At 40.5% G+C, this 19,159-nt stretch overlaps 1 protein-coding gene across 2 annotated transcripts in view; it reads right to left on the bottom strand.

The window, feature by feature from the left end:
* Positions 1-19,159, bottom strand: part of LOC124875947 (calpain-5-like) — a 35,402-nt gene that overhangs the window by 5,068 nt on the left and 11,175 nt on the right. For both annotated transcript variants that reach the window (XM_047378382.1, XM_047378381.1), the window contains exons 5-10: positions 6,194-6,386; positions 5,910-6,097; positions 4,650-4,727; positions 4,400-4,562; positions 4,174-4,296; positions 942-1,144 (exon numbers count right to left, since the gene is read on the bottom strand). In XM_047378382.1, the coding sequence (XP_047234338.1) occupies positions 942-1,144; positions 4,174-4,296; positions 4,400-4,562; positions 4,650-4,727; positions 5,910-6,097; positions 6,194-6,386 (948 nt within the window). The remainder of the gene's footprint in view (positions 1-941; positions 1,145-4,173; positions 4,297-4,399; positions 4,563-4,649; positions 4,728-5,909; positions 6,098-6,193; positions 6,387-19,159) is intronic.

Genomic DNA, 19,159 nt, shown 5'->3' with positions numbered 1-19,159 from the left:
CTAACTGGTTGGGCCGAGTATCATCAGCGTAACAGTGAAAATGTATCCTATGCTGCCTGATAATTTGACCTATTGGAAGCATATATCTAGTAAAGAGAAATGGCCCAAGTACTGAACCCTGTGGGACTCCACAATTAACCCTGGAGTTTAAAGATGATTTATCATTTACTTGAACAAAGTGGAATCTGTCAGACAGATGAGATTTAAACTAACCTAGTGCTGTTCCCCTGATCCCTACAGCATATTCCAGTCTTTCTAAGAGAATATTATGGTCGACTGTATCAAATGCAGCACTGAGATCTAATAGAACCAGAACAGACACAAGTCCATTATCTGAGGCCATAAGAATATCATTAGTGACTTTCAGCAAAGCAGTTTCAGTGCTATGATGAGCTCTGAAGCCTGACTGAAACTCTTCAAACAGGTCATTGCTGTGTAAATGCTCACCCATTTGATTAGCAACTATTTTCTCAAGAATTTTAGATAAGAATGGAAGATTGGATATAGGTCTGTAATTTTTCAAGTCACCTCGATCAAGCGAATCTTTCTTAAGTAAAGGTTTAATTACAGCTACCTTAAAAGCTTGTGGTACATATCCATTTACTAAGGATAGGTTAATCATACCTAAAATGGGACTGGTAATCAGAGGGAACACTTCCTTAAATAATTTGGTTGGGATTGGGTCTAACATACAATTTGAAGGTTTAGATGAAGCTAATATTTCTGATAACTCAGGAAGCTCCACAGGATCAAAACAGTCCAAACACAAATCAGGTTCTGCAGTTATTTCCAATGTTGTCTCAATTGCTGAGGATGAAGTAATCATCTTCGGGAGTATGTCAATGATTTTCTTTTTAATAGAATCAATTTTATTTAAGACGAATCCCATAAAGTCATGACTGCTGAGAGCTAAGGGAATGGATGTCCAATCAGTGCCATACCTGCAACCGGAGTCCACGTCTGTGAAAAGTCGCAGCATGTAATCCCCCTGTATGGAAGGTGTGAAGGTGGTGGGGATGATGACGTATCGGCCCTGTGGCAACATGCATCTCATGAACATTGTCCGAGCATTGATGTAGGTGGAGGTATGCAGACACTCTTGCGTCAGGATGTCGTGCAGACGATACTTCCTGTTCAGCTCCACCTGTAAAGTTATTTCCGGTTGTACAATCATCAGTGTGAATTTCATATTTTTACTGTATATTTAGTACCGTGAAAAAGTATTTTCCCCCTTAAAAACTTCTTCAGTTTTATTTTTTTTCTTACCTAAATGTTTCAGATCATCAAACATATTTTAAAATCAGAAAAAAAGTAATAATATTTTATTTTTTTAAAGGAACAAAGCTATCCAAACCAATTGGAAAAAATAAATTGTCTCCCCTGATGTTACTCTGATTAACCAATTCAATTTCTAGCTACACCTAGCCCTGATTACTACCAAATCTGTAGTATGGGGAAATCCCTATTTGATTACTGGTTCTGTCTGACAACACAAAGCAGGCTAAAGTATCAACAACTCAAGAACAGATGAGAAACAAAGTAATTTACTTCTGTCCGTTTGGAAAATGTTAAAAGAGCCGTTTCTAAGGCTTTGGGACTCCAGCGGACCGGTGTGAGCAAGGTTATGTATACATGGCGTAAAAATAACTAAACTAATAATTCTGTCCTCTAGTAGAAAACCCTGAAGGAGAATGTCCAGCACTACGTTTGCAGCCCTAAGCTAAAGCGCACTTAGGTAACACGACAGGATTCAAAACACACCAAGAAGTCCACCTCTAAATGGCTCAACAAACAAAACAAAAGAAGATTTTGAAGCGGACTAGTCAAAGTCAGAACTTAAATATCATGAATATGCTGCGGTACAACCTTAAACAGGTAGTTTGGGCTTAAAAATCCCCCAGTGTGGCTGAATTTAACAATACTTCAATGCAGTGCGGCAAAATTCCTCCACAATGGCAGAGGAAGTTGTAGCTGCCAAGAGTGGCACTAGTTATTTAATCATATTTTCACATAGGGCCAGGTTAAAGAAAATCATAATTTGAAAACTGCCTTTTATATTTACTCATGTTATTTTTATATCTTACTACACTTTGGTTTTAAGAGAGCAGCTTTTCTTGTATTCCATTAGGATTGTATTAATCAGTATTCTGCTATGCTTTGTGAAGGTTTTTCTTTCCCTGCTTTTGTATTCACTTTTTGAATCTGACTTCACAAGCACATTGTGCTGTTGTGCTTTTTAAAATTATCCAAGTGGTTAAGTGGATGATAATAAAAGTTTCGAATTTAAAGACCTAACTCAGGACCCGAGCGAAGCATCCGAGTTGGTTGTCAGCTTCGTGTTACGTTTTTTGCTAAGAACTCTAAGGGAATCCTCCCGTTTGTGCTTAAATCCTTTTCATTTTTTAGTTCCTGTCATCTTTGGTATTTTTCATCAATTCAACAAATGAAAGGAAATTATATTTAGTCTTTGTGACAGGTTCCCAGTAATAAAGTGTCTTAAAGTTCTATTTAATTTGGTTCTATATTCAGTATTCTGTCGTGTGTAGACACAGGAAGGATTTATCCCTTTGTGAAATCTTTTGATTCATCATTTACAGCTCAGTATTTTACCTGCCTATTGCCAGTCTGAAAATGGCCATGTACCGAAACTAAAATGGGTTAGAAAGGTTTAAGGAAAAACCTTTTATGTTTTATTTGTAAAAAAAATGCTGAAAAGTCAAATACTTTGCCTTCCACTTTGTGTTGGTCTATCACATAACAGCAGAACAAAGTACTCTCTAGTTTAAAATAAAATGTGAAAAACACTAAGTACTATGCTTTTTTGATTGTTTCAGTTTATAGATATCATTTGCTTTGCAAAGACACTTCCATATGGCTATGCCTCTTAGTAGCAGAGTCATGCATCACTGCTGCATAGAAATTAATTGTTCTGTAAGTGCCGAAGGTTAGACGTGTTTTGATTGAAATAAGTTAAAGTCTATCTCAAACAGGAAAATGGTCTTTAAATATAATAGACATATTATCACTGAAAATCACTGAAAAGATCATCATAAATCAATAAATCAATGTTTACATTTCCGTGTGCCGGCATTTTAACGCACCATGTGTGCACAGCTGTTAGACATTTGGGTTCAGTTGAAAGAGACAATTCGACAGATGATAGAGAAACTCTTTTCACTGAGAGTTGCACATACTGTGCAGTGTCAGCAGGTATTGGGGGGGTTGTTTAAATATAACGCAGTGTTTTATATTAAAGTAAGGAAAGCTATTGCTTGGCTCTTCTAGTCCTCAGCAGAAAGTAAAGTTTTACATAACTTGTGCACAACACACCAGACCTGAACCAAGTTTTCAGAGCTTTCTGCAACTTCTGCAGAGAAACAAAAATCATAATTTAGGTGTTTGGCTCCATTGTGCAACTCAGCTTGAAACAATTACTGAATAATGTTCTCAGCCTCTGGCTAAAATGGTCTGTTTTGGTTCAGATAAAAGCTAAATTAAGACTTGTTTGTTGATAGTTTGATAAAGGAGAAAATGACTGAGGCCAAACTAAATTATTTTACAAGAAGAAATGTAAAATTAACATGTTTTTTATTCAGTTTTTTTAATGATCTTTGCATAATGTTTCATATGATCTTTTTCTATTTATTGCCTCCAACTTTTTTTACACAATATGTTATATACTCAACATCAAAATGCCACTTACAGGGATAAAATCATTTAGTTTGATGGATCCTGTCTGAAACACTGATCTACAGTATAATGTTTCAAAATGTCCATGTGTGCATCCAGTCTTTCTCCTTTTTTTCCTGAATGAACACCCTTCTCCACAGTCTGCTTCGTCCTCATTATTTCTTTTCTTTCAAAGAGCTGACAGGCTGGAAATCTGCTACTGATCATTTTACCCGTGCACTACTGGTTTCACTTAGGTTTTAATTCTAACTTAAGATATCTACTCTTTAACCCTTTAATGCATGAATTATGAAAACCTCATTCTGGATTTGACTTGGATAGTAGCTACAGTACCTTCCCTGTGGGTCTCTCCATCATGTACTGCATCTCAGCCTTGCAAAATCAAATGACGCTAACTGAAACTCACAGTCTATGCACCTGTGTTTTCCTCACTAACAGCAGAGCCCTTCTTTTTTACAATCGTGAATGGATGATCTGTGTTACCCTTAAGATGCTGAAGCCGATGGTTAGATTTTCTCCTTGACCATTTTTTCGGTGGATCTTCCTGTCTTGCTGCTGCAAGGAGATCAGGACCTCATCAGATTCCTTGGTAACATCGAACAAGTACTGGAAAAGAAAACGGGAAAAATGTGCCAGTATGTATTGTTAAATACACATGTTCATGACTGTGTGAAATGAAGGGAAGGAGTTTCCCCAGAACCTTCAATACCTGTGGGTTCTGCAGAAATGTCTGCTTGTGGTTAACACAGCCGCCGCAGCGGTTCAGCAGAGGGTTTTCGTTTACGGTCCAGCTCCCAAAGTGCATTGAGGTGTTGATGAGACGGCAAACATCTGCATCAGTGAATAACCTGCACCAGTCTTTGAATGACATCCTGTTGATTTAAGCAGACAATCCATTAATACTGAACAATTAGGAATCAAACTAAATAGCGTCTAATCAGAGACTCTATGTCACTCACCAAAACTCTCCATCGTCCTCTACGGTGATGCCAAGCTGTTTTCTTTCTGTGTCGTTGACTTTTGACCATTCTTCAGAACTGACAAACAAGAAGAAAAAGCCAAGACTATGGTTATTTACCAGGAAACTTTCAAAAGATACAGAGAATGTTTAAAGCTCACTTCTTTACACAACCACTGTTTTATGTGAACCACCGTCTGACAGGGAAAGAAAATGATGCATGTTTTTTTTAAAATCTCAAGATTAATAAACACTCACCAAATCCTGGCCTGTACATGTTTAAAATATACTGTATATGTTTAGATTTACTGTGTACTGTTTTTACAGTATAAATACATGCCTAACCTATGTCCCCTTTCAACTGACAGAGGTTGTGTTGAAATATTCCTAAGGAATGTAACCATATCAGTTGCTGTGATAGATTGTTCAAATAGTTTTTCCCCTACATTCATTCCACTGTAGGAAACATCTTGTCATGTAGAGTACCTGAACTTCCTTGGTATTCTGAAAATAGTTTTAATGAACCTTGAGTATGAAAGAGCTGGCAAGGCAAGGTAATGGTGCTAACAACTACGCTACCATTCAGAAACAGCACTGTATATGGTCAAATTTATTTTTACAAATCAAACTTTGAAACTCTGTCATGTATTTGTTTTCACACCACCTGAGTCAAACAGAACCACCTTTTGCTACAATTACAGCTGCTAGTCTTTTGGGGTATGTCTCAAACAGGTTTTTGCATTTAGAGACTAAAATGTTTGCCCAAAATTTGTAAAATAGCTCAAGCTCAGTCAGATTGGACGTGAAGATCAATTTTCAAGTCTTGTCACAGATTCTTAATTGGATTTAGGTCTAAAGGTGGACTGTATTGACTCATTAGAGGACTTCTGAAGCCATTTATTAGCACTGAATTGTATTTAGAGGTTTCATATTAAAGGGGTCTGAATACAAATGCAGGCCACACTTTTCAGATTTGTATGGTCCACCACATAATATGGAATAGAATAACTTTTGTTATTCTGACCATCCTTGACCTCAGCACAAATTGTTAAACCCAGGTTATATTTCACCAAACTGTTCATTGAAATTCATTGTGTTACAATTGTTTCTAAGTGGTAAAGACTGAAAAGTTGAGGGTTTAGAAGTGGATTTATAAAGAACTCTCTATGGCGGTACCAGCTGTAATGTCTCTTTGAAGCACACATTCCATCCAATGATAGGAAATTGACTCCCACATGACTCCTACAGGACTCCTCCTGACCTGTCACTCCATGCCCCTTTCCACTCAGTTTTGCCCCAGGGGTTTCTCATGCGGACAAGAGGAATGGCTTCATTCCCAATGTAGCCCTGCCTTGGCTCCAAACGCACTTCCTTGACTGCAGTTACCGAGTATGCATGGCCTTTCACAAGCCCATTGTCCATCTGCAGTTCAATTTCCTGTTGCCCTGCCTGTGAAATTTCAAAGAGAATGTTTGATTTTAACATATTTACTGTCTGTGAGAAACCATGAACAAAGCAAACTTGCAGGAACGGGTATTGGCTCACCCTGATGGAGCAGCTGATGATTCCTCCACAACCCCACACCTTGAGAAGTTCAGCAAAAAACGTTTTTTGTTTGTTTTGATCTTTGTTGAACTTCTCGTTCTTCAGGTCGATGGCTTCCGACACAGCTCCACTGAAGTCCACCACAGCATCTCCGGTGTTGCCCCCCTCCAGGGACTGATAGCAGCCAGCGAGCCTGGACACAGTGGAAGCAGAGACATTTGAGACATAGAATTGAAAGGCTGTTAAAATGGTTTGACAGCTTAAAATATTCAATATATATAAGAAAATACTGAAAAACAGCAACAGTTGTTTGATAAAATCCTTCATTCAAAATCCAGTATAAGCAAAATGAGGGGTGATGCATTCATATTCACGTCCTGTATCTGTTTCTGTCTCTGCACTAATTCATGTAAAACATGTTCTAGCAGTATGATGACTGAGCAGGTCAGTTAAGTTCTTCCCACCAAACTTACTCATCCATTTCTTTATAGATCTTGCTACATGCACTGGTTTGCAGATATGTTGAAATCAGAAGAGGGCATCCTTAAAAGTGTTACCATAAAGTTGGGTGCCCTAAATTGTCTAAAATATCTTAGTAAGCTTAATTATTAGGACTTCGTTTCATTGGAACAAAGGGCCAAGCCCAAGTCCTGATAAACAGCCCCACACCTTAACCTTATCTGCACCAGACTTTATACTTGCAGTCAGCCATGTGCCGTTCTCCTGGGAACAGTTTGCCGACTCATCCACTGGATTGCCAGACAGAGGAGAGAGAGTCATGATTCATCAGTCCAAAGAACATGTCTCCACAGCTCTAGAGTCTGATTTGCAGCATGCTACCATTGCATCCAACACTTTGCATTGCATTTGGTGTTGCCATGGTTGGATGCAGTTGGTCAGCATTGTAAACCCATTGCATAAATTTCTTTACACACTGTGCTTGAGTTAATCTGAAGAACACGTGAAGTTTGGAAATCTGTAGCTATTGACTCAGAAATATGGTGAACTCTGTGCCCCAAGTGCTTCAGCATCCACTGACCCCACTGTGTGATTTTACATGGCCTGATTTTACATGGCCAAGATCAACACTCGGACCCTATTTAAATGACATCTCCTGTCTTTGCCATTTTGAAGGGGAGCCATAAGAAATTGGCCTTTGTATTATTCTTGTTTAAACTCAATTGAAGCATGAAGTTAGGATTATTAAATAAAAGTTTATTTTTACTCATGACAATAAAAGTAAAAATAAACTTTTATTTAACAATCCTTGTTCACGAGTGAGGGAAGAATGGAGCAGGAGATCGACAGACGGATCAGTGCAGCTGCCGTAGTAATGGGGCCGCTGTGCCGGTCCATTGTGCTGAAGAGAGAGCTGAGGGGGCTCGGAGTAGAGCCGCTGCTCCTCCACATTGAGAGGAGCCAGCCGAGGTGGCTCGGGCATCTATACCGGATGCCTCCTGAGAGAATTTAAGTACACCCTTTCATCAAACTTTTTGACAGGTGGGTGGGACTTCCGGTGAGGGCGGGATTTCCGGTTGGCGCCATGTGGGCGCCATGTGGTTGCCATGTGGGCAGGAGGTCACGTGGTCAAGCAGGTGGTGTGTCCAAGGGGGCGTAACCGTGGATGCTGATTGGTTGTCGTCATTAGGGGCAATACCTTAAATGAGTCAATTAAAACACAGGGGTGTGTTTGTTATAAATAGAACAAGACAAATAGGGTATTATCGGAAACTGTTTGGCATCAGCACCAATTAAAAATAGAGGGGGTGTGTTTGTAAGCATCGTTAAACCTTGAATAACCCAATGAAAACAATAGGGCGTGCTTTAGTGTTTACTTTAAATACAGAGATAAAATTCTGCACTTTACATGCAGCATTCGTTGGAAAAAAGAACACCCGTTCAACAATGGCTAGAGTTAAGAGAGTTTATCGTCAAGCGGAGGAGAAACGCAACGCGTGCCAAGATGATGATGATGAACAAGCAACTGCATCATATACTTCCTCAACGGAGATACCTATTGATGATGAACAAGCAACTGCATCATATACTTCCTCAACGGAGATACCTATCGGGATTCCCGTCATGACATACTCTACCGATGATGAGGATCCAACATCAACTTCAACAACCATGGTTGAAAATCAGACCTCGGGTCGGCCAAGAGGTATGTCAGTTCTGTGCGAAACCCCAGTGACCGTCTACCAGTATTCATCCCGTGAATTGAATGCTCCTAAGAAATCAACATACTACATCTGCAGGGTACAAAGACCCCCGTTCGACACTCTGCAGGAAGAATGGTCTTTGGAGCCATATGGCCTGGTTGGCAGCTGGGGTTATATTTTCATGTATGAAATAGGAGAGCTTTGCCTGTATCAATTGGATCAAGATTAGGTATTTAATGGATCACTGGCTCTGTGTACACTCACCCACAGCGACTGGGCTGTGTTAAAGCTTGCAATCCCGCACCTTAATGATAGCCCTGAAACAGTCTCAAGGCAGGAGAGGGAGGAAGAAGAAGAAGAAAATGAACTGTCTCCTCGACCTGTAAAACGGGCGAGAATGTTTCATATACCATCCGATGTTGAAATAGCTGAGAGAGAACCTCTCTTTAGCGCAGTGTGGGGGTCAAAAACCACAGCAAATGGCCGCTGGTCTTTTCGGGCAAGCAGACGCAGGAACAACCGGACGAGTCCCTCAGATCTGTTTGTGTTGGAGGCTTTCAATCAAGACTGCGGCGTATTCAAGACAATGCTGGCTCTGCCGTTTGAAGCTTGGGCAGAGAAGATGAGTGAAATTGGACATTGTCTTTCCGACCTTTTCCAAAAGTCACGAAGTTGGATCGATGTCATGTCAGTGAAAAAAACGCTGACGTTTCCTGTTTTACGTTTAGAACGAACCCTCTTCTGAGGACACGCCCCTTCCTATGATATATATACGGGGGGATAACTGCAAGCTCACAGACACTGAGAATCGTATCATGAGAATGAGTGGACCGACACCATACAGGGATCTCTACAACCACCGAGCAGAGATCCACTTCTCTCCTGAGCACGATGAAAGCTTCAACATTGGACCATATCATCCGCCTTCCCCTGACCTCTTCTCACCATCCACCTCAACATCCTCATTCTCAGAGAACCACTTCAGTCCTGCATCACCTACAGGATACAACATGAAATATCTACCGCTTTCTCCAGACCTCTGCTCACCATCACTGCTATTCATGGCTGAGTCTGTAGACGCGAATGTCCTGCCTGAAGACATGAAGGTGGTCGTGGAGGAGGAGGTAGCCACCGGCTACTCACCCTCTACCGAAGCCCCTACACAAACCCTGGGACCAATGGAGGACCCTCAGCCTTCAGCAGAGGATGAGAGTAACCAGGAGGACGAAATTGACGGTTGGTTCTCAACCACCCTCATCAATACGGTGAAAACAGCGATACTTCATTTATTCAACGTAACCTCTTTGAACTATCTCAGAGAAACCTGCTATGGATGTATAACGAACCACCCAAGCCAGCGTCAACACCATTGCCTGGAGGTACTGGGGGAGGATTATTACCAAGTCAACTTTCAACACATCGTACGACGACTCGTAACCCCCAAACTCGTTCCTGCTATTCAGAATCTTCTGGTACTTCGAAGCATACAAGCGGATGACTTCAGAGTGAAGACGATTGCAAAGACGGTTTTATATGAACTGAAATCGGTACAAGGCATCCACAGTGCAATAGCGCACGTTTATGATCGCATGGTCGATGAGAAACATCTCAAATAACTTAACTCTGTTTCAGAGTGCTATGGACTGACAAACTGATCTCACATGTTTGATGACTTGTTGTATCATTTTGTTTTTTTAGTATTCCAGTACTTTAGTTAATCTGCATTATATGATTTTTCTTCTTTTTTCTTTTTACTATTAAATACAATTAAAGTAGGAACATAGTAACCTTTCCCAAAAGTGTTTTTTAAAAGCTAGTAGTGTTTGAATTCATCTGCATTTTATCTGATTTTGTTTTCTGGTTGTTTTTTGTTTATATTAAATACAAAAATAAAATAAAAAAAATAAGGATAAATCTACCCTCCTGTGTGTTTTTTTCTCATTATTTAACAAGTAATCGGCAGAGTGAGCATAAGGCAGAGATGGCAGGAAGACGGCTGATGAAGAAAGTATATTATAGCACTTCAAATCCGGGAAGTTTTCGGGGTGTAGATAGGCTGAGGAGGGTTATGCCAGATGAAACGGGAAAGAAGGTTGCGGTTGAAAAAGTTAAAGATTTTTTATCAGGAGAAGATACCTATACTCTACATAAACCTGCAAGAATAAAGTTCCCGAGAAACAGAGTTTTTGTCACCAGACCATTGAGGCAGTTCCAGGCTGATCTCTGTGACATGCAAGCTCTGGCCATGGAAAATGATGGTTATAATTATTTATTAACAGTCATTGACATCTTTTCAAAAAGGGCGTATGTACGAGTTTTGAAGAGGAAAACAGCCGCTGAGGTGGTAAAGGCATTTGAATCAGTTTTTACAGAAAGTCAGATCCCCAAAAAACTTCAGACTGATGCCGGTAAAGAATTTTTTAACAAGAAATTTAAGGTTTTAATGGAGAAACACGGTATTGAACATTTTGCCACAGCGAGTGAAGCAAAAGCTTCAGTGGTCGAGAGATTTAACCGCACATTAAAAACAAGGATGTGGAGATATTTTACAGCTAACAATACCCGGCGGTACGTCGATGTACTGCAAAACCTAGCTAGAAGCTACAACCATTCCTACCACTCCAGCATTAAAATGAGCCCTATGGAAGTGACCCAAGAAAATGCCTTTCAAGTGTTTCAGAATCTGTATGATGTCAAGTCCAACAGATATAGCAAGGACTCAGTGACAACGTTTAAACAAGGGGATCTTGTCAGAATATCCAAGGTCCGTGGAGTGTTTGACAAAAAATACGAACAGAGTTTTACGGATGAAGTGTTTACAGTGTATGACCGGATACCCCGATCTCCTCCTGTATACAAACTCAAAGATTTGGATGGAGAACCTATCGAGGGTTCCTTTTACGCTGAGGAACTTCAAAAAGTAAAAATATTTAACGACAAGATGTATCAAGTGGAAAAAATATTAAAACGACATACGGTCAAGGGAGTCAAACAGGTTTTTGTAAGCTGGAAAAACTGGCCTGAGAAATTCAACAGTTGGATCAAGTTTGATGAACTTCGAAACGTATAAAAAAGGTTTGCACTAAACCTCACAGTTGACACAGCATCATGAACCGTCAGGTAGAGGATGATGGCTTTTACGTTACTCTTCCATCTAATGCTAGCATGGAAGTGTTTAAAAATAATACCAGTTCAAGTTTCCGTGTAAATTTAGCTCAACATATTGATTTAGAAGGCCAATGGATGGTTGCATTAGCCGAGATTTCATATCCTCATACATGGCATAATTTACCAGATTATGATGCCTACTTTGAATGGAGGAAGGTTGGTGATGTGGAGATCAATACGCAAAGGATCAGAAGTGGCTACTATAACAGCGTTATTCAACTCGAGACAGAGATGGAAATGTTTTTCAAAAAATTTAAATCAAGTTTACGCATTAAATTCAGCAAAGTTCAAAAGAGATTTGCATTTCAAGCAAACAGTCCGTATGAAATACGCTTCTTCAACACTCTAGCTTATATGATGGGCGTGAAACCAGGGGAATGGATTCATGTTTCTGAACCAAAACTGGCTCCTTTTCCGGCGGATATAAAGGCTGGTTTCTATCACCTATACTGTTACAGCGACGTGGTCAGCCCTCAAATAGTAGGCGACACTTTTGCACCTTTACTGCGGACCGTCAAAGTACAAGGCACATTCAGTGATATGATTACTCAGACGTTTAACCCCGCCCACTACCTTCCAGTCTCCAGAAGACATATTGAAAATATCAATATAGAAATTAAATCGGACCAAAACGTTCCTGTAAATTTCGTCTATGGAAAGACCGTCATAAGACTACACTTCAGACCGGTGATATCACAACGTAGCCTGAGATAAATTTTATTTGTATAAACTATTCCAGAGATATGTATATAACCTCTAAGATTGATTGGTTATCATTCATATTACGCTGGTCATTCAACACTGCATCAAGCAGGCAAGAGAGAACATGGCACAGCTAAGTCTGAGACGTGATCCAAATCGCTTTCTAAATTACTATGTAAGTCAATCAGGCGGTAATCTGCCAGGGTTTTATGGGGCCCCGGTCATATACGGATGCGGAATTGGATCATTATTTTCAAAATTATTCCGCTTCGTATCCCCTCTGGTTAAAAAAGGATTTGCAATTGCAAAACCCCATCTTAAAACGGCTGCATTAAATATCGCTTTGGATGTCATCGGTAGAACCGTGAATAAAATGAGTGGTTCTACACACACCGACGGTCAAGAAGGTTCAGGAATTATGGTTTTATCCAAAAGACCCAGAACAAGACCCCCTGGTGATCGTTTAAGGACAGTTAAAAAACAACGACAAACGCGAAAAAGGAGATCAGTTGGAGCTGACAAACGAAGAGGAAGGAAGTCATCCGCAAGTTTTGATATATTTAAATAATGGCTCTTTTACATAACAAATCATCAGAGTGCACGCTGGCAGAGTTGGACTTATTTTCTGCCCCGATGACACAGCTATCGATTGAAGATAAAATTTATACCGAGATCCAGCCTTTATCAGCAATCACTGATGGAGGGCCGATCGAGTTTTTCATTCCGGGAGACGGAGAAAAGTATCTGGATCTCAACGATACGCTGTTGCATCTCAGAGTGAAAATTACTAACGAGAATGGAACAAACCTGCCAGATGATGCACCTGTAGGGCTCATCAACTACCCGTTAAACACCATCTTCAGTCAGTGTGACGTCACTCTCGGAGATCGAATGATTTCACAATCCAGCGCTACACATCCATATAGAGCCATGATTGAGACATTGTTAAACTTTTCTGAGGATTCTTTAAAAACCCAGTTTAGCTCTGGTCTTTTTTATAAAGACACTGCAGGTGCTCTGAACTCTATTGTTACAACTAACGGCCCTAACCAAGGTCTTAACAGCAGAGCAGGCTTTACGGCAAATTCCAGGGAGGTACATCTCCTAGGGCCCCTGCATGCAGACATATTTTTCTGCGAGAGACTTCTTTTAAACTCTGTTGACCTTAAAATTAAACTTACAAGAGCCGACGATGCCTTTTGTCTCATGGCAGCAAGAGACTCCACTTACAAACTCAGGATATTAGGAGCATCTCTTTTTATCAAAAAAGTTACTGTCTCTCCAGCTGTACGACTGGGGCACGCTTCAGCTTTAATGAAGGCAAATGCTCTGTATCCACTTTCACGTGTAAATGTAAAAACATATTCCATCCCTGAAAATTCAAGGGTATGCAACCAAGAGAATCTTTTCTTAGGCGTCTTTCCCAAGTATGTGGTGATTGCGTTACTGGATCATGACGCTTTTACAGGAACACGCAATCTCAATTCGTTTGACTTTAATCATTTTGATATGGAATATTTAGCTTTGTGTAAGGATGGCAGACAAATTCCAGCTAAGGCCTTCCAGCCCAATTTTAACCAAGGTCATTCAGTGAGAGAGTATTACAACTTGTTTACGGCTACAGGACGACATCTAAAAGATCTTCCACTGAGTATAACACGTCAGGAATTTAATCAAGGAAACTCTCTATTCACATTTAATCTTAACCCGAGCGAGGACACAAATGCTCTATCTCCAGTTTCCAGTGGGAATTTAAGATTGGAAATGCGCTTCAGAAACCCGTTGCCTCATACCACCACGCTGATCATCTACGCTTGTTATGATTCTATTTTAGAGATTGATTCAAAGAGGCGTGTGCTGGTGGATTATTATTAATCTAATCAGGCATGAATAATCATGAAATTGAGAGCCTGATGCGTCATCTGCTGGGAGATTTGTTTTGCGGTGTGTGGCCGTGCGACCAGCTGCCGCTGCTAGCTGACAAATTCCCAGGGCCGGCCTACTTTATTGTGAACACACATCCTTCACACATGCCTGGAGAACACTGGTTAGCTCTGACATTGGATGAGAATGGTCAATCCAGCTTTTTTGACTCTTATGAATTCTCTCCGGATTTCGAGTTCTACCCGTCAAGCATCGTAACATTTTTAGAAGACAGATCCTCAAAAATATTGTATCATAATAATCAGCTTCAAAACACTCTGTCCACTGTGTGCGGTCACCATTGCATTTTTTATCTATGTCATAGAGCGTGCGGATTATCAATGCAGCAAGTGTTGTCGAAATACACCGGAGATGTGATTAAGAATGATTTAATGGTATCTAACTTTGTGAAAAAATATCAGAAATGTGTCATTAATCAAAGTTGTACATTTTATACTCACGGAACATGCTCTTTGGAGATGTTTCTGGATTGTTATGGAATTTAAATTGTCTTATTTTTTTTTTTCATTGTTTGTTTTATTTTTTTCTTATGATTTAATATTTGTGTAATGATATCATATGTTAGTGTGTGAAGTAGAGAACGAAGCTAGACTTGAAAATATAATCAATAAATATTTTATTGAATAAAAGAAATTGGCTACATGTTTCATTTTCTTATAACGGTTTATGGTGAAAATGTAATCCATCGGGGTGGTAGTGTCGTCTTACGAAGAGACCTTTTTGATCTCCCATCAGCGTTTTTTGGATCTTCCAGCTCAGATCTCGACCAGTAGGGAGAATGAGTTATCTGCCTTCTTCTTCTTTTTCTTCTCTGCTTAACGCTGGGGGGTGTACCCCCATTTTCAATCGATGTACCCTCTGTTTTGAAACGTCTATATTCTTCACGAGCATAAGGGTTAATGACTGAAGATATAGGTATGTTTACTTCTGACATGGAGTGTAGAAAATCAGACCATCCTCGGGTTTGTGATGCTCCAGAGCTTTTAAACGGAAGCATGAGATTTTTCAACAAATCAATCATGTGGGACCCTTTTATAACATTTCCTTTAAATACAAATTCACCTCGCGAAGTCCAACTCTCACTTCTTTCGGATAATTTCTTCAAAATGTACTCGGCATTTTTACGATTGTGTTTAGGAAGGCTTTTCAGTACTTCCATAAGAACCTGATCCTTAGGGGCCTCGTTCCGCCCTGGGCCTTGTTGTTCTTGGGACCGCTCATGTTCAGGAACCTCTGTGTCACGCTGCAGCGTTAAACTGACCCGCTGTTTTTCTTCTTTGACACCTTGCTTAAGTAAAGTCAGATACCTCTGGAGAAGAACATCGTATCTCTTGATTTTTTCATAAGAAGTCAAACCCGGCTCGTTTAATATCGCTCTCATTTCAGCATCCAAATTCTCCTCCGCCGTCTGTCTGATGGACGTGTCTGACTGGGTCAGACGCTTGAATTGATGAGGTGAAATGAGAAACATCTTCTGCGATGTTCTGAGAGACATTATCTCCTGATGATTCCACCCACTAGATCACCGATCAAGGGTGCAAGAGCCGTTAAGATGGGGAGAATAAAACCACCTCGTTGCTTTTTGAGAGCCAACTGTTTAGTTTTTATCCCGGTTCTTTTATCACCCGACAATCTGATGATATTTCTTTGTTTCTTCAATTGTCGGTGTTGAGATGGAGATAGTTTAATGTTACCTTTTAGGATATTCAGTGCAATCTCGCACAGAGCCTGAATAAAGTCGGGAGAGCAGTGTGCGAGAATATCTTTACGTTTCTGTGGACAGGCCTGGTACAAAGCTCTGAATAATGGTAAATTCCTTTTTATACGCGCTGACATGATGACTTACTTTGTTCTGGGTACGTACACAGCAGGCCACTGCTGAGGAAGTATCCCCGTTCTCAGTCTGAAATGTTCTGGGCAGGTAGGCGTAAAATCGATGATTAAATTTCCATGAGCTTCTCTCGTTGCGTCTTCAAAACTCTCCAAGAAGAGACCCTTTTGAGATGGAAACATTTGGCGGGCCAGTATATTCAGCTGGAGTTTATCTCTCGGGTTCTTAAACAACACCATATAATTACAGTTCAAACTAATAGTGCGACTGAACTTTCCCTGATGAAAAACATTCTGAGTCAACATCATAACACTCATATTACGATGGTGACGAAACTGGGTAAAGACCTTCATCACGTTTTCATCATCTGAGGCTTGAGCAATAACATCGTCTAGAATAATCAAATGATTCTGATCAGGAGGAAACAGGTTTTCATCTTCAAAAGAATGAGGCAATCCTTCCACAAAGGTAATATTTTTATTCATCTTCTGCAATTCAGCATACATGGGTTGAAAAGATGTGTAAATCCATACAATATTTTCTGGAACAATATCCATGACATGATTACAGTTTTGTAAAATACTTTTTACAAAGAAAGTTTTCCCGCAGCCGCTGGGTCCAACTATCATACATGAGAAAGGTGCTCTAAATCTAGGATCAAAATCAATCTCCTGTAAATCCATGTGACTTTTTATTTTATTTCTTCTTCAACTCTAATAACCGAAAGGCAGAGTTGTCCCATCAGAAAAAAGACGTCTCTTATCATACACCAGTCGAAACTTTTTAAGAAATGTCGCGTTTGTCAAACGGAATCTCTTTTTATCCCTCCTGATCGTGTGCTGAGGGATTTCAATGACACCCTCACTTGACCCCTGTAAGTAGCCCTCGACCAGCCCTTTGATGCTGTCAAAATTGACCCTCTCGCTGCATTCATGCGTCTGAGTGATGCCTTTAGCACGTATCACTACTTTTTTACGGTTTTTAGTTTGGTATGCATAACTCTTGGGTCCTGTCGATGCAAACTCCGAAATGCTGTCACCATCTAACTCGTCAGTAAGATCACCCAGATAATTCCCCAATTCCAGAGGAGTTTCACCACTTTTTGTCACATAAATCAAACTGTCCGTGTCAATATAAATAAATCTGTCCTGTAACTTCTCCATACTGCTGAGAAGTTTTAAACGTGCATAAGCGGTGGTGAATGCTGCTATAAACACATTATTTGTCTTACTTGGTGGATATATGACACGTTTGCTGTAGTTCCACTGCACTACACACATTTCAGGGTTGAAAAAATGAAAATAGTTAACCCTGTATTTACTCGAGAACATGAAGCTGAAAAAGTCTTCAGGGTTAGTGATGACTGTGGTCTGAGACAGATCACTTCTTTGCGCAAATTTCCCCCAAAAACTGTTTAAACACAATTTTGCAACCTGCCTTTTGGCAGGATTCATCTCGATTTTCTCAGGGTCTAATTGGATGCCCTGATGCTGTTTGTAGTCGCTTATATACTTTGACTTACTCTCCTGATCCACTGCTTCAGACGGATAGCCTGAAGCCTCCTGCTTACCCTTTAAAAAGCAATGAATGTAACCTTTAAAAATTGTATCACTTCTCTTTTCAAAATGCCACACCTCTGTGATTTTAGCAAGACGATAACTACACTCCAACGCTTTACAGAGTTCTACACTCGCCCAAACTCCCGTCAGAGCTCTGTCCTGATCATTATGCATGCAAGGACCTGACTGGTAATTTAATTCACCGCATGTGCGGCAGAGAGTGAACACAAGTTTACCTTGGGATGTTCTGTAAGGTAAAACAGGGAACAACAGGTTACGTGGTGGGTAGACCACAGCTTTGATTATACCGAAGTAGCTGCTGGGGTCATCAAAATCTTTGTAAATGATGGTGGGGTGTCCGAGGGGAAAAACGCAGTTGGCGTTTACATAAGGGTACAGAGATGTGTAATCCACATAGTGTACAGTTTCATCCGGTTCCGCTGTGTACCTCAACTTCATAGGACAGGTGCATCCACCATACAGCGCATCCCGGGGGGATAGCGGTTCGGGTGCATTAACTTTCTCAAGAAAGCTGATCACCCCTGGGTCTGATTTTTTCATTTCAATCCACTCATGCTCCCATATGACTTCGAGACGAAGGCCGTACACAGTTTGTAACACCTTGCTTCTCTCAACAGTGGCTGCGTAAAACTGTTCAAATGCGACCCCTCTCAACGGACACTTGTCATGAGGCATGTAACACTTTTTACAGCCGTGGAAAAAACAGCCATAAAATTCAAACGCAACTTTGACACCGTTAATCTCTGCATACCCATCCACTGAATATGGCCCGATTTTCTTTTCACCCCTATTTAATGCATGCTCGATAAATATGGCTCTGCTGTCTGCAATCCAGCCGAGCCATTGAATGGACGCGCTGGAGAACGTTTTACTGCTACGTCTGTAGTCCAGAGGTGATGGAATGGCTAAGGTTTGAGGAGGAAGGAAATTGGTTACAAAAACCTTCATGCAGGCTGATGCTATTGTGATACTTTTAAACGGATCCACACTTGTCTCCTTAAAGAACTCGTCTCTGAATTTTAAGCATCCTTGAAAAAGAATTTCAACGTCATTTTTACAATAACGAATAGCTTCTTTCTTAAAGTCAAAGACCTCTTTGCTCGCTTCTCTGTACCAGCTGCTAAACACCTGTTGTTCTTGAAGACTCATGCGTTCTACAGCGTAGCAGGATGGAGGAGGAAAAGCCCCCACATACTGGAGATGTTGTTCAGAGGAAAATAGGTGGGGAAAAAAACCCTTGCTTTGATCGGTAAAGCTTAACGCTTTCGGCATGGCGCTAAGCTTCATGCACATGAAGGACAGGCTATCAATGTATTTTAACCTGTAATCAGGGTCGGTTAAACAGAGAACTTTACTTCCTACCATGATGATATGAGGTTTAATGCCTAACTGCAGCATTGCTGTGAGAATCAGGTAACCATCGTACCCCCGCGCATTGTGCGCTATTAAGGTGTAACCTTTGTACATTGGCCTCCTGAAATGCAGGAGAAATTTTTGGGTGCAATTCAGTCCATAAGCGTACCATTCATCACCTTTCAACGTTTTAGCACAGACCAGAAAGGGGGTATGCACGCCGCTC

This window comes from Girardinichthys multiradiatus, chromosome 11, assembly GCF_021462225.1.
Source record: "Girardinichthys multiradiatus isolate DD_20200921_A chromosome 11, DD_fGirMul_XY1, whole genome shotgun sequence".
Classification (NCBI taxonomy): domain Eukaryota; kingdom Metazoa; phylum Chordata; class Actinopteri; order Cyprinodontiformes; family Goodeidae; genus Girardinichthys; species Girardinichthys multiradiatus.
Note: the sequence above shows the minus strand (reverse complement) of the source record. Positions and strands in the feature narration are given on the sequence as shown.